Raw genomic sequence first — 24172 nt, 5'->3', positions numbered from 1 at the left:
AATAATAGAAAATTAGACACTGCTTCTAACGAATGTCTCCGAAGCAAAATACTCAATGATGGACGTCCCGTTACGATTAAAATTGATACACGCACGTTATATGTTATTCGAAAACATCAGAGAATAATGAAATTCAATGAAACACAATTTAAAAGAGAGATTGTTAACGCTATCGTTCCTTGAGCAGTCGAGACTGGACTCAGACGTTGCGTATCAAAGAATTAACATACAACATGAGAAATGGCAGGGAAAGGCCGTAGACGTATAATGCGTTCCCTTGTGTGCATTAAAAACACTTTCTCAATTTCGAAATATTCTGGCTGCTCCGACTTCCGAAATGCTAAGGAACGACAAGGTCTTTCACTCACTCAAGGCCGAACAATGAGATCCCTAAGTATTTCGTTGACCTGGATCGGCGTGCATGGAATAAGAACTTTCTTCTGTGCCGTCCAGGTGGTTGCAGTCTTCTCGATGTTGAGTTGCAGACGAAGAAAACTGACTGCACTCATCTGATTTTGGGTTTTCGAAGTAAATACCTGGGCGTTGCAGGACGCATTATAGAATTTTCAATCGTTTTCCATGTAGCATATAGTACAGAAATGTAATTGTCTCTGTAACCGCTCCAGAAAACCAGAAGAAGTCCATTTTGTCGAATGAAACTGTTCGTCGTTGTTCTTTATAATTCGCATGATTGGGTTGTTCGTATAGTGTTACAGTGCGTCGGTATTACAGCATTGTAATAAAATACTGTATATAACACTTATCAGCGGGTCATGAGAATAAAATGGTAACAGAAAATAAAATCTTGTTTTACCGGTTTGCATTACTTTTTCAGGTCGGAGAATGTTCACTGCGCAGAGAAGTCAGATGGGCGGAAATAATAATTATGTTTGTTTCTGGCACTTTTATTGCGAGACGTTTGATGGTACCCTATAGATAAGTATTACAAATAAACAGTATCATTTTGTAATTTTTCATTGCGATATGCTATTAAAATTGTCTACGTTTCGCAGTCGTGTAATACTTTACGCGCCACTGATAAATTAACGTTTCAGAATATTTCATTAAAATATTTCGTAGAACACCGTAACAGCTTCGACAACATCGGTTTCAGTTTTACATAGTTTCTATTCCTTAAATGATTTTGTAATCTTGTCTCGGTCGGGCGGTATTACGAATTTTTTAAAATCACGTTTCTTAGTGACGAATAAATTAGTGCTCGTTATCTATTTTACGCATTAAATTTTTTTCTTGCTGCTGGATGTCCCGGAATCGCAGGGAATTCGTGCTTTTGCGTGTCACGAACTACTTTCGAAGTTAATTACTTCCATGCAAAATAGGCGCATCGAATGTGACAATGTAAAATAAAAATGCAAACTCATTCGATTAAAGAATCGCTTAATTAGTCGCAACGATTAATATTCAGTGAACAATTTGACAATCCGATAACATACCTAACTTTTCAACTTTTCAACTTTTTAACTTTTTAAATTAGTCGAAGACCAATAAAATCTACATAACATCGATTAAGCATCGCTCATTTTGGGAACACGTCCGTCCATGTCCAAACGCTTTGGGGTGTAAAGCACGTACGTGACGTTGGCAACGGATGCGTGAAGAAAAAACGATACCCTCGTAAAGGCGGGGAAACACATGCCGGTAAAAAATCATGTTAATAGCTACTAGATACTTAGACAATATACTATTAAATAATGTGTATGTTGCGTCAAATGTATGCATTTTCTAGAGACATAGCAGGCTGTTACCGGCATGCAACTTGCTTGTAGTACACGGGTAACTAACGTCTTATAAACAGATCAGTCGCGCGCATAGGACATAATTACATGAATTTTGTTGTTTCACAAGCTCCCTGTCGAATCATTACAAAAATTAGAAATTAAATCACTGACGCGTAAATGCCAATGTGAAAGCTCACTTATTACTTATGCCAGCGGAAGCATAACGCGTTTAGAGTTGCTTTGTGTCATATTATTCCTCACCTTTGCCTCATAGTGTGCGACATTGCCACGCGCACAATCAAATGTCATGCTATTTTCTCACATTGTGTTCACAGAAACGTTACATTTTATACAAATGCGCCATTGTTCGGAAAAGGACTTCACTTTATCTAAAAATTAATAAGTCAAACAGGGGAGAGCAGATTTCCACTGACAATAGCCGTTTACGTCTTCTATGCACGGTCATTATTGACGCACGGCAATAATGGATGGATGGAGTGACTTGCAACGACAGAAAAATAAATTCGTACTGTCGTCAACTCATTCTCTATCGAATATAGAGTATATATTACTTACAACACATGATAAGTACATACACAGTACTCACGAGATGCCAGCTTCCAGCATGTTGCAAATAATTTAATTACTCGACTAGCAAGGGATCAGCTGGTGATTTCCTTTTTCTCTATTATTTAAGCAACTGATAATTAACTTCATCTGCTAAAGGTTTCGCATACTTCAACTAATCTTCGTCCACAAAGGGGTTAAACAAAGTTTCGTCATTCTACTCTGTAGATTCTAAAGCGTTGACTGCCACGTCACCGATGACCGAAGCTTCCAAGTTACTTGACCTTAATTACAATTTTTCAGATAACTAACGTCGAATGGAAATACAGCGCAAATTACCAGACACCAGTGTAACGTAAGCATTGCGATATTAAATAACAAGTAACTGTTCTTCACCTCTGCTGCAAGAGACTAACCGATAAAGCTCTGAAGCTTCTCACGACAGTCAACGTTAAAATACAAAATCTTAATAACTAAAACTTAAAATGCTCGACGTCACCCTCCCAACTGAATTCCGCGCGTGATATCGCCCGAAGGCGAAGGGTTGGCAAGTGCCGGCGACCGGCTTGATCCTGGAATACCCGTAGATGAACGTTCGATCGGTCCGAGTAACAGTAACAATTACGCTGGTTGAAATGCGCGCGTCCACGCACAGTGCACGCCGATCCGAGACAGAAACCGGACGCGCGATCGAGCGCTCGCGCGTGCAGAAAGCAGCCAGCCAGCTCGTGGCCCGATTCACGGCGAGCACAAGGGAACGACCCTGAGAGACCCGGCGACAAAGACAATGTCTCCCGGCAGCGGGCACATCTTGCCACGCACTAGCCGCTGGACAAGTATAAGAATGACCTCGACGGGGATAAAGTGTTCGCCGATCGCTTATAAACGCTCAGTCCGTGTCTGGGATACCTTCGTCGTGGTCGATTAAGGGTTCGGCCTCTCCGTCGCTTCTGCTGCGTCATTGAGCACCTGCCGGGACAAGTGCGTTGCCCGATCCACGGGGATCCACCGCGAAGATCCTCTCTCCTCTCAGTGAGCATCCTCCCGCGGAACCTCCGGCAGCGTCGTCCTTCGGATCTTCGCCCCTTTTACGCGCGCGCCGAGCTTTGAGGAAGCTAGTGTGACCAGCTAAGTTAGACGATCCGGACCCGAGAGGATCAGTCCATAGCCACCGCGGCCGCAGGTGTCCAGTGTCTCCGTTGCGTTTCTTCGTCGAAGAGGATCTCCTGAATTTAGGTACGTATATCGGAGCACGAGGGATTCACGAGGATTCGTCGGATTGGAGCGTGCGGATCCTGGACGTGGATTGTTCGTTGGTTTTGCAGACTGGCAGCTAGTCGAGCCGATCGGCGCGCGACTCGAACAGGGAGCGTTTTATGTTGTTTCCAGTTATTTGTCTTTGGTAATTAGCACGCCGAATGCCATGGGAGTCATCGGTGACGAATCGGATTACTGTAGCTTACGCAATGAAACGATTGTTCGGAAGCATTTCTATATTGTAAACAATGCTGCTTGACGCGGTGACGTTTAACTGGAACGTGTGGGATTAATGCGATTCAATCGTGCGATTAAATTTGACGTTTTTCTCTCTATGGAACCGTGCGGTGTTCAAGGTGTTAGTGGGTATTTTTGGGGATTGTGTAGATTCGTCGGAGAATGTGTTATGTCTGAATTTCTTCGTTGATTGGAGTGTGAACTTATGTTGACGTGTTTGTCGAGGAAGGTTGATAATGTCATTGAACTATTTATGGACTCCGTTCTAGTTGCAGGGTCACGACTGTGTTGATTCGTGTTTAACGTTGTTGTTAACTCGCGTGTTTTATAGTCGAGCGGGCAAATTGTTGGGTAAACATGATTTGAGACAAGGAGCTGTTAACACGTCGCGCACTGGTAACGAGAAATCTCGTTTTTAGAAAGACACTTGGCTATGCGGCTTCGCTAATTGCCACAGCGTTGAACAAAATATCAAATTTGATTCGAATTGATTATCTGTTTAAAATTCATTACGTAACAATATGATATATGAGGTTTTCTATGTACAGTGATATAAGTTCAGTTAATAAATTCAGTTCTCTGAAAATTAGCCTACGCAATGTGTTAATGGGAAGTTATCGTACGCAAAAGTGTTTACTTTCGATTTTCTGTTAGTTCTTTCATCTCGTTGTTTTTTCGAACGGGAGTCTCGATTGCTTGCGTTAGATCGTTGGTTTGATTGATTCTTGTAATTTAGAATAACGTTGAAGATATTATTGTCTATCATTCTACCGACGAAATATTCGGATCGAAGGAAATCTGAGGAAATTTCGAAGAAATTTCGAGCGAACCTCGAGGATGATCGCTTGTAATGGAACGCTGCGTCGCGATTCCCGTCACTTATGTCGTTGCCGAAAGTGAAATTTACCGTAATTGACAGGCATTGCAGCGAGCGAACACTCGGTGCATTCATTCTCGCTTTCTCGCTGATTTAACGGACGCACGGTAAAATGAGAACACTCTCTCTACGTCGTAATCGACCTTTTCAAGTACACGCGCACGGGACCAGTGTCTTACAAGTTTTTACGAAAATCTGTTTAATTTGACATTCTATTACAATGTGTTAGAATTATATTTTAATTGTTATTCTAAACCATTTAGCAGTACTATGGATAAACTGGAACTATTAGAATCAATGACTCTAACGTTTCTTGAAATTTTCATTGGTAATTTTCGTTTCGTTGACTAAGTAAATGATGAAGAAGTATTATGGACAAACTAGAACTATTAGGATCAATGACTCTAACGCTTCTTGAAATTTTCATTGGTAATTTTCGTTTCGTTGACTAAGTAAATGATGAAGAAGTATTATGGACAAACTAGAAGTATTAGGATCAATGACTCTAACGCTTCTTGAAATTTTCATTGGTAATTTTCGTTTCGTTGAGTAAGTAAATAATGAAGAAGTATTATGGATAATATACCAATATTATGAATAAACACGAATTCAAATTATGTACTTGACATTTATAACTAAATGACACTCGTCCACATTATTATAAAAACTAGTCTGTAATTATTCATATATGCCAGAAAAAAGAATTCAATTCGTGTTGCAGTTTAATAGGAGATAATCGTTGAGAAAAACGAGCACTCTAGTTATCTTGTCTCTAAACGTATCAGTCCTGCTATAAATTTCACTTCACCCTAAGAAAAGAATGCAAAAAACATGAACACGAATGATAACACTGTGAAATCTTGTTACATAGTTTTTAGAGGTACATTAATTTCGCTTGTTACATTTATCATAACTGTTAGAATTATTATGAATAAACAAGAATTCAAATTATGAACTTGACATTTATAACTAAATGACACTCGTCCACATTATTATAAAAACTAGTCTGTAATTATTCATATATGCCAGAAAAATAACGCAATTAGTGTTGCAGCTTAATAGAAGATAATCGTTGAGAAAAACGAGCACTCTAGTTATCTTGATCACATTTACTCGCCTGTTTCTGGTAATTACACCGATTTGTCTCTACACGTATCAGTCCTGCTATAAATTTCACTTCACCCTAAAAAAGAATGCAAAAAACATGAACACGAAAGATAACACTATGAAATCTTGTTACACAGTTTCTAGAGGTACATTAATTTCGCTTGTTACGTTTATTACAACAACGTTTATTATTACAATAACAAATTTAATTTACGTTAACGTGTTCGCGATAATTTCGTACACGTTTTCGCGATATCTTCATTTTGTTTTTGCCTTCGAAAAGGATATGACTGGTTCAGAATCTATTTAATTTTAACCAAGACTCGAGTAAACATCCACGAAACGTCCGAGAGCCTTTATTCTTTTGTTTCAAGTGTTTAAAATTTACATGTTACGTGTAAGCCCTTGCGACCGATGAGCCATCGTTCGTGTTTAATCGTTTTACGTAACGCTTCACTTGAAATTCGTGGATCCTTTAACCGAGGGAACAAGGTTTTCCCGTGTCTCCCCTTCTTCAGCCATTCCAAAAATTACAATGCATTGTAATATTCATGTCGGTGACCATATTGATACATTTTTAAACATCGATCAAACCGAAATAATTTACGAAAAAGAATAAGCGATTCGATTTTGTAATTTCTCTTTAGATTTGCGTCTTATATATCTAAAATGTTACATTAACATAAGATTAGCAATTAAACGATAGATTAAAAATTCTGCATTATCGCAGGGATGGCGCAAAACAAATGAGATTATATCATAATAACCTTAAGCATCGTATACAGTACTTTTATTATTTGATTCTTCAAACACGCCAGACACGGAAATGATTGGGATGATTTTTGGAATATTTATTATTATGGAGATTCGTGTGTTCGGTGACTAAATTCATTGACAATAAGTGTATTCATGAATGATTTATTCAATGATTCATTGAATACACACGTAAATACACACTCGTGCATCGATTTGTAAAATATGTAAGTACCTACTTCAGGTATTGAACAGATGTTTACTCCATTAATCATTCGCTGACAGCAATAAAGATGTTAAATTATTATTCGTGTTTAATCAAATTTTTTCTCGTTTCTCAAATTGCGTCTCGTTTACGGTGGGAAATTCTCTGTGTATCACGTAGCTCTATCGTTCGACGAACAACAATGCTTTTAGCTTATAAATAGACTGCTGATATTCCTGTAAATGTTTATGGTTAGCACGTTCACTGCCATGAGAATTTTAGGCATTCTACACAATATTCCTTATTCTTTCATAACAATGACAAATCTTGTAGCAACCCATTCACTGCTAGCATAAAATGTGTGATTTCATTTGTACTTTCAATTTATTTTGCTTTATATTACGATACATTTCAAATGCAACCAAGATTGTACCAAACTGGCAATCTCTTGCTACGGGTATATTCGTGACTGGCAGCGAATGGGTTAATTTACAAATATAGAAACCAAGTAGAATTTCGATCTTTCAGTCGATGGTTTTGTCTATATTTGTTTCTTCCATTAAAGACATCTATATATATTCAATGTAGCTTATTACTAAAAGTACCGAGCAGATAAATTGACATTTTGAAATTCGTGCATAGAAATTACAAGAGAGCATCCATTGAAACTTCAAGTGATTTACAATTCATTGCGCATTACTAAACTAATTTCTTTAATAATTTCTCAGAAAAACATTTGTTATCTGTTTAACATTTGCAGGAAGAAGGAATCAGGAATGGGTCGTTTTGGTAGTTTTAGTGTTAATTATTTCAAAATTACACGTTTAATCGCCATTGTGAAGAATTAATTAGTATATCCAGTACTCAGTCACTTTTCGTCATTCCATTTCACTCATTTACATGGTCGAATGCTTTTATCTTCTTTCGAATCAAAGCTTTTGATTTAAGATCGCCTAAAGTCCGAATGGAAGATTCTAATTAAGCCACTCGAAGTCGAGGATTTCGGGTGTACGAGTCACGCGACGTATGTATTACGTCAGGTGTGCATAGTATACGGAGATACGACAAAAAAAGAAGTTTGATTCTCAAAATAAAATCGACAGTCAGAAAACCATTGAATCTATAAAAAAAAAACTCTCCAGGTAGGAAGCGAATTAACATAAAACCACGTTTAGCTTGTTTCACTCATAAATTATGTATTCTCGACTGAAATGAAAAATGATGTCTCGTGCATTGAATTATAGACATAATCTCGAACACATGTATTAGAGTAAACTTACTCGAGAGATCGGTAATACTAATATCCCCATTATTCCCACACGATGCATTCGAGGATTTATAAACGGACGCGATGAAATAAGATTATAATTTACACGCCAGAGGTGGAACGCGACGTAAATTTCATTTCAACGCTGAATCCACAGTTAAACTGGCTTTTTGAAATTCCTCTAAGCAACTTCAAGGTTGCATCTATCGAGACTTTAATTGATTTACGGTTCAGTTTGCTAAGTGATCATTTTAATAATTGGAAAAAGGAAGAAATCAGATTTAGTGTCAACGAAACATTTCCATCGACGATTGATGATACGGTGACGACACGCGATTACTTTTGTCTTACGTATTCAGTGCGAATTTGTCTGAAACGTCACTTTCATGAAAGTTAATTTCACGTCATTGTATGCTCAGCGTTAGATTGTCATTCAAATTGAACAATTTCCTGTTTCCGAGCATCGGTGATTTCTCAGAGAATCATATTACCTGTTTAACCCTTTGCACTCCATAGGCTTATGAAGCTTGATAATTAATACTAAATCTTATGTAACCCACCAATATGTGGAATATCGAAATAAAGCAGCTTTTCTCCTTAATTTATAATTTCTCATTAAGCTACTTTTAAAAGAAGTTACATTTCATCCGAAAATGCGTCGAGTACTTCTAACAGAAAACCTTTCGAGTGCAAAGGGTTAATAATTACCAACAGAAGAAATCAGGAATAACTTATTTCGATCTATACAGCAGTTTCACTGTCAATCGAACAATATAGAAATTGGTATAAATGAACGAAGAACAATCGAAAATCCCACTAATTAAAATTGCAGAAATACCTATTCGATTAATATTCAATCCTACTCCGGAGAAATCGTCGGAATCGTCGAAAAATATTTTCCACGAGATATGCAAATGAACCGTTTATAGTTTCTTTTCCTGTCTCGCTCGATTTCGCCTAACATTCTTTTCTTGTTCCAGCATCTCCGAAAATGGCGGATGTAGCGCCTCCATCAGTGGCGGAGTGGTACCGCGGTCGAAATATTTTCGTTACCGGTGGCACCGGATTCATGGGAAAAGTGTTGATATACAAGTTGTTGCTCAGCTGCCACGACCTTGAAAATATTTTCGTGCTGATCAGAAAGAAGAAAGATGTCGACCCGAAGACCAGGCTGTCGCAGATAATACAGGTAAGGTGTTAGTGGGCGAGAAATATCTGTAGCGTGACGCTGCGCATATTTCGCCGGGTATTCCCAATTCCTCGAAACAAAAGAATTGATTCATTTGAACGAAAGAGTGGCGTGACTCAACGCGAAGAAATCTCTATATCGGGTTCCTTTTCGTTCTCTTCTTTTTGCGGTCAGCGAGAACCATTGTCACGCAAACACGGGCAACGTTTAAAATCTCGAGATATTATGACTGTTATTTACTGTCGGCTGTCACGCGTGAAAACACGCGTGTTAGTATATCGAATGCGACGTTTTAGGAATTTTCGAGTATCTCAGAGAATAGCAGAATATGTAGCACGTTTTTGTATGTGTGTATTAAGAATTTCTCGCGTAATAGGGAGATTAACCCTTTGCACTCGAGAGGTGACTGAGAGTCACCATACAATTTTATATACCAAAATCATAAATATTTGAAATATTGAAATAATAACTTTGCTTCTTAACTTATGTACATTCCCTCATTCAATTCGTCTTAAAGGATGTCATCTGTAACTCATTGGAAACTGTTGAATATTTCTAGTGAAAAACTTCCGAGTGCAAAGGGTTAATCGTACGAGTGCGTACAGAATTGGGACTTCTGTGATTTCATGGTTTTTATAGTGTGAGAACTTGCAGTTCATTATTATGTGTTTTATGGTTTACGTTGTAAGAGATATTTTGAGTTACTCTCGTATTACTTAATGAAATTTTCTAGGGATTTCCTTATTCGTTGTTATTTGGAAGTTATGTATACGAGTATGTGACAGTTTGTGTACTGGGGAATGTTAGGAAACATGCGAAATGTGTTAGATTGTTTATTTATTGACACTTCATTTGAAATTTTCTGTATGAAACTAGTTTTCATTTTAATGGTACATTCGTTTCGGGAATTGTTTATTTATTATTTATCTATTATTTAGGAAATATTATGTACTCGCAAATATTATTTACAAATATGATTTATGTTCGATATGTGAACAACAAGTAATTATTAGGAACTTAGAAGGCAAAGTGAAACGTTGGTACTTCGACACACCGTTCGTTTTCGAAACTATTTAACTATTGTTTATCTATTATTTAGCAACCATTATGTACTCATGAATATTATTTACAAATATGATTTATGTTCGATATGTGAACAACAAGTAATTATTAGGAACTTAGAAGGCAAAGTGAAACGTTGGTACTTGACCACACATACGTTTCTATGAATGACTTATTAAGTCCGCACCATTCAGCGATTCTCGCGATTACATCTCGAGGATACTTTACGACCTCCATAAACACGAAAATCTCTTACGCAACAGGTAGAATGAATTTTCTAGTTACACAAGGTTTCGAAATGTAAATCTAACGACGTTCGTAAGTAGTAACGACGTTCTGGGCCAGCTCACGCGTGGACTTCGTGTCGGCCGGCCATCAGGTTGCTTAATTCGAATATAATAGATTCTCGAATTTCTCGTAAACACACCTTGGCTTTTCGGTTTTATTTCGTTTTATCTTCGACCCATCTTCACGTCGAATATCGTCAACGATAAGTCAATCTTCTTAATTCTGAATTACATCCTACGTATAACTAGCCACGAAAAGTTGAAAGTTCAATAATACGTCTGGACATTTCTAATCGCGATGTCAAAACATCTAATTTAAGTTCAAAATCGTTAATTAACGCAATGAGATCTTACGTTGCTCTATTTTTATATTACTACGAATTTTCATTACTATTGCATCTTCATATCACCACGATTACTAATTTTAATCATTATTCCATTTTCATATGACCACGATTATCAATTTGAATTATTATTGCATTTTCATATTAACAGGGTCACTAATCATTTACCAAATAATAGTAAACATTTTTCACTATTATTCTTCATTTTCGAATTACTGCAATTAAGTGGCATGGAATTAAATAATTGTAATAGACTATAGTAACATTATAGACCTACTTTTTTAGTACATCGTTTCTAATCCTCACAAAGCGGTCGTGTTTCATCATTCCACAGGTAACGGTGCATTCGTCTCAATATAAATCACTGACTGTTCAAATTGGTTGTCAGAAGATGAGAAATTATTTGACGCTATTGAAATGATGGGTCCAAGCGGAGCCTGGGGATAGTTATTCGAGGGTGAATTAACCTCCTGCCACGTGATTTATTTCGTAACTACTTACATAGTCTCGCAACAGGTTCCTTATTATTAACAAATGCCAAACAAGAGACAAACTAATATTTCCCAAACAATTTCGAAATTTCCAAGTACAAAGTGTCATAGTATTCTCATAATTTTCAGATTCCAGTATATTTCTTCTAGTATTTTCCAAATTCGCTCCAGTAAATCCTAACAGTAATGTAAACATCAATGAAATGCCATAGTGAATGTAATAGAAACGTAAATGGTGGAAGAAATTAATAGAACGAGAGCAAGTGGATTCTTCGCAGACCTAGAAAATCATTGAAATCGTTTAAAAATTGTCGATACAACTTTCTTTGGGTTGATCGGTTGTATAAACGATTTCTTAAGGCATTCGAGCTCTTCTTTAGTGTTTGCTGTTAGCAATGACCTCGTAATCGTGCCCATTGCAAAAATAATTTCGCACCTCTCCAAGATAAAACACACTAAGGTCCTTGTTCCTAATACTCGTGGACACAGTGCGTACGACGTACAACCTTTTTGTTGTTTTAACGTCGCCTCAGGTATTTGTCACATTACCTACCATTCAAGCGGATAAAGAAAAATCTACATACTGTGCGAAAGGCGGACCCCGATTCCTCCAGAGACGAGTACGCGTCCGAGATTCCTGGATGCGACGCAGCGTTTAACCTGTTGACTGTCGAATTTAGTTTGAAAAATCTCTCGTTTCGCACGCGACGAAATCAAGAAACGAAGTGTGCACTCGACAAACGCAGACGAATGCGTTTAGGGTATATTTCGATGAAACAACGAAGGAGAATTGCATTTGAAATTTGAATTTTCCTTGCTGCATCCGGAATATTTCTGTCTGTGGTTAGCTTATTAGAGATCATCGTAATTATAGATAAAAAGTTGTAATTATTTAACTGTGATTACAATTTGTTTCATACATATCCTTGTGCATATACTTGGTGTCTTAGAAATAAACTATTATATAACCAATAATGATTTTCTGAGGAAAGGATAATATGTAATACGTATTTCTCAGAAATTTAAGTTAATCGTAACTTTGTTTAGCTATAAATTCAAATAATTTTAATAATATGATAATCTTATATCATTATAAATAAACTTAATTATAGATTGTAAGCATTTACTAAATTCTCGAATGCAAGGAGTACAGAAAGTAAAGGTTAATTAAATTTGATTTTAATAATGTTCTTACTCAACCGAGGAAATAAAATTCTCTCTTTCATCGGATACACCAGAGAAATCTGTGTTTATACAGCCACCCATGGTTCATCTATCAGATGACGCGTCATTATTATATAAATACTGCGCTAACGATTACACGGACACTGGGGAATCAATGGGAAGACTCTATAAGTTATATTTTGCGAGAACAATAGACGCGACCGTAACGTTTCGTCACGTTGAATCGCAGTCGTGGAACTCCGATTCGTCGGAACGAAACGAAAAATCTCGATCGACTCGTAATTAATGTCTGAAACCGCTCGATAATGTTCACCGTGAGATTGTACTAGGCTCAGTTAAGGAACAAGAAACAAGTTTTGCGTTCTATTGACCTAAAACATCAATGCGAACGAGTATTCAGCGTGGAATTTCGTTCGCACGCTGGCCAATATTAACGCTAGAACTACCAGAGAAATCAAAATGAGCCGTTCCTGATTGCTTCTTTAATAATTATTAAAAACGTAACATAATTCTAGTGTTAATTAATATTACAATCAAAAAACAAAGCAAACGATGAATCTTCCTCTTCGAATATATTATCCATCATTTCCATTAGAAATTTTCTTCCTTATTTCTTTCATAAAATTTCCAGTCAATCCGAAATTTCGTTTTATTAGAAACGTTATATTGAACAGTACAAGATTCATAAGTATTACTTATATTCGTTATTGTTAGCAATTCATATGGAATATCCAGGAGTAATATTCGAATGCAAACAGTATGATGATCAATATGCTAAATCAAGTAGCTGAAAGACGACAAGGCCTAGCGAATTGTAAACATTACCTAGCACTTCGACATATCAAAATGATTATGCAATAAACCTGAGTGGGATGTACACATACATGTTTAGAGAATTAGAACAAGTATAGGATATCATGATAATTAATTTTATATATTTATTTTACTTCAGTAGTTTATTCTATCGATTTATTTTCTATTAATTCATGAACGGCAGATGTTATATAAATTAACGCTCGTTTAGACCGTTTAGATTGCTCTGATTATGTATTTACACAGGTGAAACCATAAATCTGGCGTAACTACCGCTCGAGTGACTTCAATGCGTGGTAGGGTACTACCTACATATATATATATATATATGTATCCGTACGCACGAAGTCTCGAGGCATTCCAATGCCATAGAAGCGGATTTCGCTTTTATATGAAGCAACCATTCGAAACAAATTAGAATTTGCAATAAAACGATTAATACGTTATGCACAATTAATATTTGTTGTGTGCTCGCTAAATCCTTGTGCGTACATCGTGTAATTTACACAATTATTTCCTTATTTGTGTTACCCTTTCTGTAATGGAGATTTTTTACCGTGATTAAGTAACTTTCTTGTTGTATTATTATATTATATTATATTTCAACGATATAATAGTAAATGTAGCTTTTGTGTCAAGCAACCATTCGAAAGAAATTAGAGTTTGCAGCAAAACTAACAAAGAATGAGAAGATTAGCAGGATATGCACACCTAATGTTTGTTATGAGCTCGCTAAATCCTTGTGCACACAGTGCGTAATTTATACAATGATTTCCTTATTCGCGCTGCCTTCTCTGTAACGGAGATTTTGTAGTTGAATAACTGTTCTTTTTATGAAATATAAGAATATTGGTACAAACGCTATAAATAACGAAACGTGTTGCACGAAACTACGTGAGCGGAAAAACCAACAATATAAACTCGAGACTGTCTGAAAAGTTCTGAGCGAAAGGGGAAAGACAAGATGAATGTGAGACTTGTTGCAGGAAGTGGATAGAAGGAACAAATTTTATATGCACACCTTCACTTGTAGATAAACAAGGTCTTTGGTGAGTAACAGTGTAAGGCGGGGAATGAAGTAGAGAATGACGATGAAAAAGTCAGCAACATTTTGCCTTGCGAACCGCTGAAATCTGGCTATCATTTAAAATACAGGAATTTTATTCAAGAATCTGTTGTTCTCGCGAAACAGGTGAAAGTGCTGTGTGTATTTTTTTAATTAAGAGTCCTCGCGGAAAACAATGTTTTATAAATAAAGGAATAATATGTAAATTATAAGAAGAGAATAATACGATCCAGTTTTCGAAGCTGAATAATTTTAAATACAAATTGACTAATTAAAAAAACTTGAGACAAGGATCTTGTTTTATTGTCAGCAACAACTGGCACAGCAACCGAAATCTGGAACACAGACAGAGATATAATTAAATATTTTACTGTGTAATAATGTTTTACATTATAGTTACTTCACTTCGAACATTTCACACGATAGAACGTGATGTAATAATTCTAAAATTATTCCTTTAATGCAAATGTGATTAAAAGGTTTGCTACTTGAGATGAAGTAATTTTATTCCAGTAAAATTTGAAGAATCATCGGTTCACACGTTTGTACGAAAAGCTGAATACTGAAAAGGTTAAGAGTCGTTCGGATTATGAACCTGAAGGGCACCGCTCCTAAATTGTAATTAAGTGAACTGTTGCCTCGAGAAATGAATCACTTATCAATAAAAGAACTTGAGAAATATCCAAGAAGTCTGCCATAATCGTTTAAAAGAACGAACTGAAAACAGCTATGAATATTAATTTCTGTTTACCTAAAATAATGATTGAGAAATATTCAAAGAAAGAGATAAGTAGTATGTTTCATTAAAATAGAAAACCAAGCAACACTTTTTCACGGAAGAGACATAAATATTTCATGCTTCATCGATGCATAAAATTTGCATCGAGTAATTGGATGATAATTGAACTACAGTTACAATTCGAAGGAACTGTCATAGATTTTTCAAATGATTCTCTGAACACGATGAAATTTTCTTTTCTAACACCTAATCACTTCTGCGCACTCGTCGAACAGAAAAGAATTTGTTCAATCTCGCATCTCTTCTTCACTCGCAAAATCTGTTCCGTGCCTTTCCAGTCAACAAATTTCGAGCAATTCAAAAACAGCCACCTGTTCTCGATTCGCTCGTGATCGAGAGAAACACGAACGACGTTAAACGGATATTCGATAATACAGGTGAAGAGTTTATTTACTTACATCGGCCAATTCGAGAAGCTACGATTCGAAACGCGTCCACGAACGAAAGTGAAGGGGACGGTAATGGTAAAGGTATGCAACCGATAATTTCACCATGTTCCGTTTCCAAGTGTCGCTGAAAATCACTAAGGAACAGGTGTCGTTCGCTGCGAAAGAACCATGCTCGCCTGTAGATCCTTAAATCATCGCCGATCGAATAAAATCTTCCACGGAGACGTTTGTTTAACCTTTTCCCGAGTCCACTTGAACGTGCGCCTTCTTGAATCTGCGTCTTTAGTTTTATTTCGTAATAACACAATTAACACGTTGAGTGCCACGGTGGTCACCGATGGCCGGAGTTTCAAAATTACTTGGAAACAATTATAATTTGTCAGACAACTGGCGCCGAATGACAATGTTCGATAGCGTACATAAATAGATAATAATCTAACCTAATGATCGCAACGCCAATAATCTAACCAAGTGATCGTTCCTTTCCATCTTCGCTACAAAAGAAAAAAGTAACAATGTGTTAATGACACGTAAACTAAGAAGCCACAGTTTCGTATAGCCTCTTTTACTAAATTTTCAACTTTGTTGCACCATACGGGCAAGCTTTGTTCGCAATAATTATAAGTGCAATGTCGCATACGCGAATCGTGTACGTTATCGCTGAAGAGGTCAGGGAAGACTTTAAATTCCCTTTCATTTGGTCTCGCTTTCAACAGAGTCCCGTTTCAACCGACCAGATTCTCCTCGGGATTCTCTTCCTCGAATTGAGTGTACGATTTCCATATTTGGGAGGAGTACAGTGCACTGTAACGGTCCTACGGCGTTTTCGATTTCACGTTGTGCCACTTTTCATTGAGTAAACGCTTTACTGTAATAAATGTACGGACTCATCGATTTAACCGATTTCGAGCTTCGGATTTCAAAGAGGAACTTATAGGAATCGTGAACAGTGTTTATTAATGATTTATTTAATTGTGATTGTAGATATTCCTTTGCAACGATTTGCAAAAAATGTTTATGCTTTTCAATACAATTTGGAATGTGTAAACGATGTTTTATGTTTATATAGAGATTATCTGATCGTTTGGAATATTGAGCATAGTTTTTTAAACATTTTCAATAAGAATATTGTAAAATTATATATTTCATATATTTTTCAATTCAATTTGGAATTTGCAAATGATGTTTTATGTTTATATAGAGATTATCTGATCGTTTGGAATATTGAGCACAGTTTTTTAAACATTTTCAATAAGAATATTGTAAAATTATATATTTCATATATTTTTCAATTCAATTTGAAATCTATAAATGATGCTTTAATATTAAACATAGGTTTTTAAACGCTTTCAACAAGAACATTTAAAAATTCTATATTTCATATATCCTTTACTACTTAAATTTAAATCACACCACTTCGATTTTTCCCACGAAATTGCGAAATAGATTTAATATAAAAAGGAAATATATATTTCCACATAAAATAATTGCGCAAGTGGAACATACACGCAATTATATTCATGACGAAAGTATGATTCACTGAACCATTCATTTTCCTGCTCGAATATTTCGTTCTAATTGGATCGAAGAAATACATACGATTTATTACACTTGATCGAACCAGTCCATGTTGTGAAACGCGTTTATTAGTTCACAATTTTCCCTCACACGAACGATCGAAAGATTCGTAACATTTTATAAGGTCCAAGACGCATCACGTTCGTTTCGAATTCAACGTAATTAATGAAACGTTCCTTCTTTTTCAGCAACAACCGTTCAAAACAATGTACGAGACGCATCCAGAAAGATTGAAGAAGATCATACTTATGCCTGGTGACACCACCGTCGACGATCTCGCGTTATCGACCACCGATATGAAACGACTGCAAGAGGAAGTCAGCGTGGTCTTTCACGTGGCGGCGAACGTGAAATTCAACTTGAAGTTAAAGGAGGCCATTAAGATAAATACACAGGGAACCATGAATGTTCTGAAACTTGCGAAGCAGGTCAGTCAGATTTCCAATTCTTCGTTAACCCCTTGCCAAACCGTACGTTAACACGTTGACTGCCATGAGAATGTCTTGCGTTTTGAATAGTAACACTTTTTCTTTAATAACAAAAGGAAAATGGTATTGAAAATAATTATTAACGATTTAGTATTACAGCAGTCGTATTACGAGTGTTTTATGAATTGATGCGATGATTTTCTTTAATAACAGAGGCGAATGATATTGAAAATATTATTGGGATGGATTTCTTATGTTTAGAAATCGCGAAGAAACAATTTAATTGCTATAACAGCAAGAGATCGACACGTAATTTCTGTTTTTTTGTATTATTCAAGCAATTGATAGATAGTTTAGATAAGTTTATTGAAGATTTTGTATATTTCGAAGAATCTTCGTCCGCAAAGGGTTAATCCCATCTAGCGCCGAATAAAGAGATCTGAAGCTGTACTAATTATTGTTGGTAATTCAATAATATCAATTTGTCGGTTTCTATAATGGAACAATGAATTATTTTCTATTCAACTTCAAGTAGAGGGCTAGACAGAAATCTGTTTTCGCAGTCCATATCCAGAAATGGAAAACCTTCATGACTTTTTACGCGATGCTCCTCCATTTAAAAAAAAAACTGAGTCTCAAGTTTGTATGTTATTTACTGTAACAATAACACCACGCAGCTAAACGATTCATACATGAAATTCCGCATAACAAAAGGAAAAATTTCGTTTCGAGCAGCAAACAAGCGTCGCGCCTGAGTAGAATAATAATGATCCCTCTTCGAGCACTGGTTGCGACACATCCCGCGGCGTGTGCGTTCACAACATCTGACATTTCCCAAGCAAACGCCGGTTTACTCCATCGAGGAAAAATTCGAAGCTAACGAACGAGTCGATGAACGCTTAATCCTGCCGCTACTACGAGCAGCTATAGTCATTGGCCACGAAAATGGGGCCAAAAGTTAAATCGATATAAACGGTAACAAAAATACGTTCACGGAGAAATGATAAACATATTGTTATGAACGGAAATCAGTTTGCTTTTGAAAGTTGCAACGGCGGTTTTACGAAAGACTTGGCTCCGAATTTACACGCGTCCGAAAAGTTGAGCGCGTTTCGTAAGATCGAGTGCGCCAGTTGTCAGTATCAAATTGAGTTTTCTCGACATGAAATCCGAACGCGAAAGCGGCACGTGGGACACAAACCGTTAATGTTCCCTCTTTTGTCGACAACTTAAAACCGACCGGTGTTTTTCGCAGATGCCGAACCTAGCGGCGTTCGTTCATGTCTCGACGGCGTACTGCTACTGCTTCGTGCCGGTACTCGAAGAAAAAGGCTACCTGTCATCGGTGAGTCCCGAGGAAGTGATGAAGGATGTGAACAATTTGTCAGACGACAACCTCGACGCGATAATGCCGAAACTGCTGGAGGGCCAACCGAACACTTACTCCTTCAGCAAAGGTCTTTCCGAGGAGCTGGTGCAGAACTCCGGGCTGCCAACAGCGATCGCGAGACCTTCGATAGGTAATGACTTCTGCTTCTTTCGATTCTGACGAACGATTGACATTTTTTTAAGGTAATATCGAATTTAGCAAACATAAATATACCTTAATTCGACGTGTTAATGAAATTAGTATTTCCTTTATTATTTAACACTAGAACTACCGTGCCAGTCACAATGACTGGTTTCGATTTTGCTTCGCATTTATCGATACTTTAGGAGCGTTGAATATTAGAAATAATTTCAAAGATAGTTTCGCTTGAATACTATGACGAATATCCGAAGAAACCGAAAAAATCTGCTATTACAATTTTTATACGGATTACATGTCAGCCATATTAACCCTTTGCACTCGAGAGGTGACCACTTGATTCGATACAACAAAACTATCAAGTTGAATATTTAATCAAATGGAACTTTGCACTGCTACGTGAAATATTGAAATACTCCTTCGTTGCTTAATTTATCTATGAATTATCGTTAAATTAGTTTCAAACTATCGCCTATATCTCGTGAGAAAATGTTGAATATTTCCATTGAAAAACTTTCGAGTGTTAAATGCTCGGTAGTTCTAGCGTTAAATTTCACGTGTGCGACATTTTGAAATCTCACGCTTCGATTCTCAACGCTCGGAGGACCATATCTATCTCGCTTCTTCTCATTACACTGGTTCACCTTATTCGTCGAACTGTCCTCCATGTTATTTACCCCTTCGGTTCACTAGAGATGTGGAAATATATCATCCACGGACGGCACATAGATTTTTCATTCGCGTCTATGTTTTTGTCGCCGACGTCCGTCCGTCTAGCACTGTTTCCTCACGAAATTCCTTTCACCATCTCGACCTCGTTACTCCCATATGTCCCACAGTTCTTTTTTCTGAACCGAACGGACGTGAAATGTCGGCGTGGCCGTCGCGTCACGCTTCTTAAACGAGCGTTCTTGAATTCCAGTGGTTGCATCACAGAAGGAACCGCTACCCGGCTGGGTGGAAAATTTGAACGGGCCGACCGGTATCATGGTCGCAGGCGGCAAAGGTGTTCTGAGATCGATGCTCTGCGATCAGTTCGCGAACGTGCACGTAATCCCTTGCGACATAGCGATCAATGTTCTAATAACGCTCGCTTGGAAGCTGGGAATCGAGAAACCCGAGAAGACAATATACATGAACGTGACCACCAATAACATCGACAACCCGATCACCTGGGCGAAAGTCGTCAACTACGGGAGGAAATTCACCAGGGAATATCCGTTCACAGGTGGCTAGAAAGAGAATCTTTATAAATCGAATCGACTGCGACTGAAGAGAGTAATACTGGGAGAGTCATATTTAATACCTCTTCGGCCGTGAATTATTCTTTTCTGAGTCCACTCGAACGTGCGTCTTCTTGAATCCGCGTCTTTAGTTTTACTTCGTGATAACACAATTAACACGTTGACTGCCACGGTGGTCACCGATGGCCGGAGTTTCCAAATTACTTGAAAACAATTATAATTTGTCAGACAACTGGCGTCGAATGACAATGTTCAATAGCGTACATAAATAGATAATAATCTAACCTAATGATCGCAACGCCAAAAAAGAAGTGAGCGTTCCTTTCCATCTTTGCTACAAAAGAAAAAACGATACATAAAGCTCTGAAGATTTTTCGTGGCAGTCAACGTGTTAAGGAAGGTCGACACCATTGTCAAATAGAATCTATGTTCGTGATAGCACGTTGAATGTCAAGGGTCACTCAGTTAAACTATGATTATTTGAAAAGATTTCTGTATCATTAACAATGCTACCTAATGCGGTGACATTCAGCTAGATGAACATGCAATAATAATAATGCTGTTCAGTCGAATTGAAGGAAGAAATACACCAGGGAATATCCGTTCACAGGTGGCTAGAAAAAGAATCTTTAGAAATCGAATCGGTTTGGACTGAAGAGAGTAACATTGGGATGGCAAGAACGTAATTACGGTTTTCTAGTGTGGAAATAGAAAAGTAAAGTACGAAAATGTTTATTTTTGCACTTTATGTTATAATTCACCGTAAACAGTTGTAAAGAGAATTACACGGAATTTGTTTATATAGTGATCTAAAAGTGTCAACTATCAAATCTGAAAAGAAAAGAATTATAACGTTGACAGAATAACAAAACGAACGTAACGATATCCATTTGTGCGAAATTATTTGCTTGCCAATCCAGTAATTTATTTTCTTAACGGTGAATCCAACAAGTTTTCGTATTGATTTCTTAAAAGCGTTAAAAGATTGGGGATAGCCTGAAAAATAAATGAATGAAATGAAAGAATCAAATGAAGAGTTTTTATTATAAATATGTTTCAAACTTGTTCGCTTCACTCGGGAACAGATCAGTCAGGGGATCAGTCAAAATGACTAACGATGTGTGCGACAGTGAATGCATGATCATGGTAAGAAATTGTTGAACGGTATAATCCGACCCATGGAGAGAAAGGGGGAGAATGTTAATGGAAGACGATTCGACCGTTCCACGGAAGGTTAATGGTTTTCTTAATGAAACCTTCACTGGATTCCTAAAAATATGTGGTCAACGTGACTCTTTGAAAAATCGAAAGTTATTTAAATCTACGTGATCACGTGAATTATTTTATGTCGTAAATTTAAACTTCAAAACAGTCTCGTAATTCAAACACATTGTGTTATCGCTAATTTAAAAGCAATGCACTATGGTACATATTGTGAACAGTTATTTATTATAATATTCTGAATATCTAATACAATTAGAATAAAGTGCATTAAAATTGAATGTAGTACAGTTTTTCAAGTAACAATGAAAATTCGACATTATTGCATAAATACATATACACATAAATTATGGATTTCGTCTCTCACGTTTCATAATATTATTTCATAATATGTATTATAAAATTATTATAAGATTGATATATTAACACTTTGACTGCCACGGCGGTCACCGATGACCGAAGCTCTCAAATGACAAGAAAATAATTATGACTCGGAAGATAATTGATTTAGAGTACAACTTTTCTGTAACGTTAATGACTAGACAACAGGGTAGTATAAGAATTTTCATATCAAAGAATTAATCATTCTTGCTCTGTTTCTTTGCTATAGAAAGAAAAAGTGATACACGAAACACCGATGTTCTTCGTAGCAGTCAACGTGTTAATGAATTTATATTACGATACTTGTTACATTTATTTTATTATATTTTTCCAGGTGTCTTATGGTACCCAGGCGGAATTATAACCACTTCGAAAATAAATCACTGGTTCCGCGTAGTATTCTTTCAGCTTTTACCAGCGGTAATATTAGATGCTCTGATAATCTTATCAGGGAACAAACCGTTTTTGCTACGAGTGCAACAGAAAATCAGCGGTGGCCTAGCAACGATGCAGTACTATACAATGAAGCAATGGGAATTCCGGTAATTATAAATATTACGGGCATCATGAAAGAAGCCAGCTACATTAATAAACTCAATGACACATTCCACGAAAGTTGTCTTTAACCTTAGCTTTATGAATATTTGATCGGCAAAATTTGAATCTGTTCGTGGTTTTAAATTCCACGTTGCATTATTCTTATTATCTAATAATAATCATTTTTAACTAAATTATCGTGTTCTATATCATTTATGTTACTTACTTCTTATTTATCTCGTATTCCCTTTCTCATTCTTTCGTCTCGCTAATAGGATACAACGAATAATTAAAATTACCGCAAATTTTTCACAAACATCGTGTTTTCGTTTCATTCAATTATTCCGTATTCCATACTATTTTATTAATATAGTTACTTCCCAATCGAATTATTCCAATGCATTAAATAATTATTCTTTAATTTCCAGAAACGACGGCATGAAGCAATTAGAGCAGCAACTCAGTAAATCTGACAGAGAAGAATTCTTCATGAACCTTATGTCGATTTCGTGGGAAGATTTTATACGACAATACGTCATAGGTGCCAGGCTGTATTGTTTGAAAGAAGATAAGTCGTCGTTGCCGCGAGCGCGGAAAGTAATGACATATTTGTATTATGCAGACATATTCGTTAAAATCGCTATGTTCTTATTAGTGGCGTGGTTCGTTTATTCTTGGGCGCATCCGACCAGGGAACTGACAACAACCGCGTTCGACGTTAACGAAATTTAACTCTGTTGTTAAATAATTCCTTGACTGACTAGCAAACGTATATACCTCCGCCCGAGAAGATCGTACAACAATCGAGCTGGACTAATTTTAACGCGTGACTCATTGATAACCGTTTGCACTCGAGAGGACAATTATCAAGTTGAATATTTAATATCAACGCGTCGAATGCCGATTTCATAGAGAAGAATACAGAAAATGAGGGAGAAATATAATATTCTATCATTTGATTGAACTCCATTATTATTGTTGCATGTTCATCTAGTTGAACGCCATTGTATTAGCATTATTTATAATATAGAAATCTTCTCAAACGATCACCGTTTAATCGAACGTGTTAATTAATTCAACGTGTTAATATTAAATATTAATCTTTATCCGAACGATCAACCACGCGTTGAAAGGAGTCCAAGTTGATTATTGTACGACTTTCTCCGGCGGAGGTTGTTATGTGTGGACATTAAATTTTTTAATATGTTTGTTATTGCTTTCATTCTTTTTCGTGTTGTTTTATTTCTATATAATCGAATCGTGTGAAGTATAAAGACGTGAGTACAATATGTTGGTATACTTGAAAGGGTTGAATAGCTGAATGTAATGAAAAATTATAAAAAGATATAAAAAACTGTAGCACAATAATAAATGTTAATTTATAATAATGCGTATTAATTTCATGCGTCCATTTTCACCGCTTAAACAGTGTACTTTGTAGTACGCGTTCGATGCTGAATGTTAGACAAACTTTTCAACGATCTTTTTACCCGAAAATCAACAAACTGATTAATAAAAATAATAAGATAAAAATTTAATTGAAATTTTTTATTTAACTCACTAATTTATAATATTGAAATATTCTCTTATCGACCAACTTCTGTGACGGCTTGTTTCTAAC

The 24172-nt window shown here is 36.6% G+C and overlaps 1 protein-coding gene and 1 long non-coding RNA gene across 3 annotated transcripts; one reads left to right on the top strand and one right to left on the bottom strand.

Moving 5' to 3' along the window:
- The first annotated feature begins 2969 nt into the window (after positions 1–2969).
- Positions 2970–23939, top strand: LOC116424111 (putative fatty acyl-CoA reductase CG5065). 2 transcript variants are annotated; one of them, XM_031970076.2, is made up of 7 exons: positions 2970–3542; positions 8990–9198; positions 17401–17640; positions 18896–19160; positions 20091–20396; positions 22349–22556; positions 22980–23939. In XM_031970076.2, the coding sequence occupies exons 2-7, from the start codon at positions 9001–9003 to the stop codon at positions 23281–23283; spliced, it is 1521 nt and encodes a 506-aa protein (XP_031825936.1). In that variant the 5' UTR covers positions 2970–3542; positions 8990–9000; the 3' UTR covers positions 23284–23939. The 2 variants fall into 2 exon arrangements, with proteins under 2 accessions (XP_031825936.1, XP_031825945.1); XM_031970085.2 differs by lacking the exon at positions 2970–3542 and adding an exon at positions 3581–3708.
- Positions 20484–24172, bottom strand: LOC143174558 (uncharacterized). Its single transcript, XR_012998700.1, has 3 exons — positions 24113–24172; positions 20698–20746; positions 20484–20615 (listed from the first exon to the last, which is right to left on the bottom strand). It is a non-coding gene; the product is annotated as an uncharacterized LOC143174558 (long non-coding RNA).

The sequence above is a fragment of the Nomia melanderi genome, chromosome 5 (genome assembly GCF_051020985.1).
Source record: "Nomia melanderi isolate GNS246 chromosome 5, iyNomMela1, whole genome shotgun sequence".
Taxonomy (NCBI): Eukaryota; Metazoa; Arthropoda; class Insecta; order Hymenoptera; family Halictidae; genus Nomia; species Nomia melanderi.
This window is presented reverse-complemented; position numbering and strand designations above follow the sequence as displayed.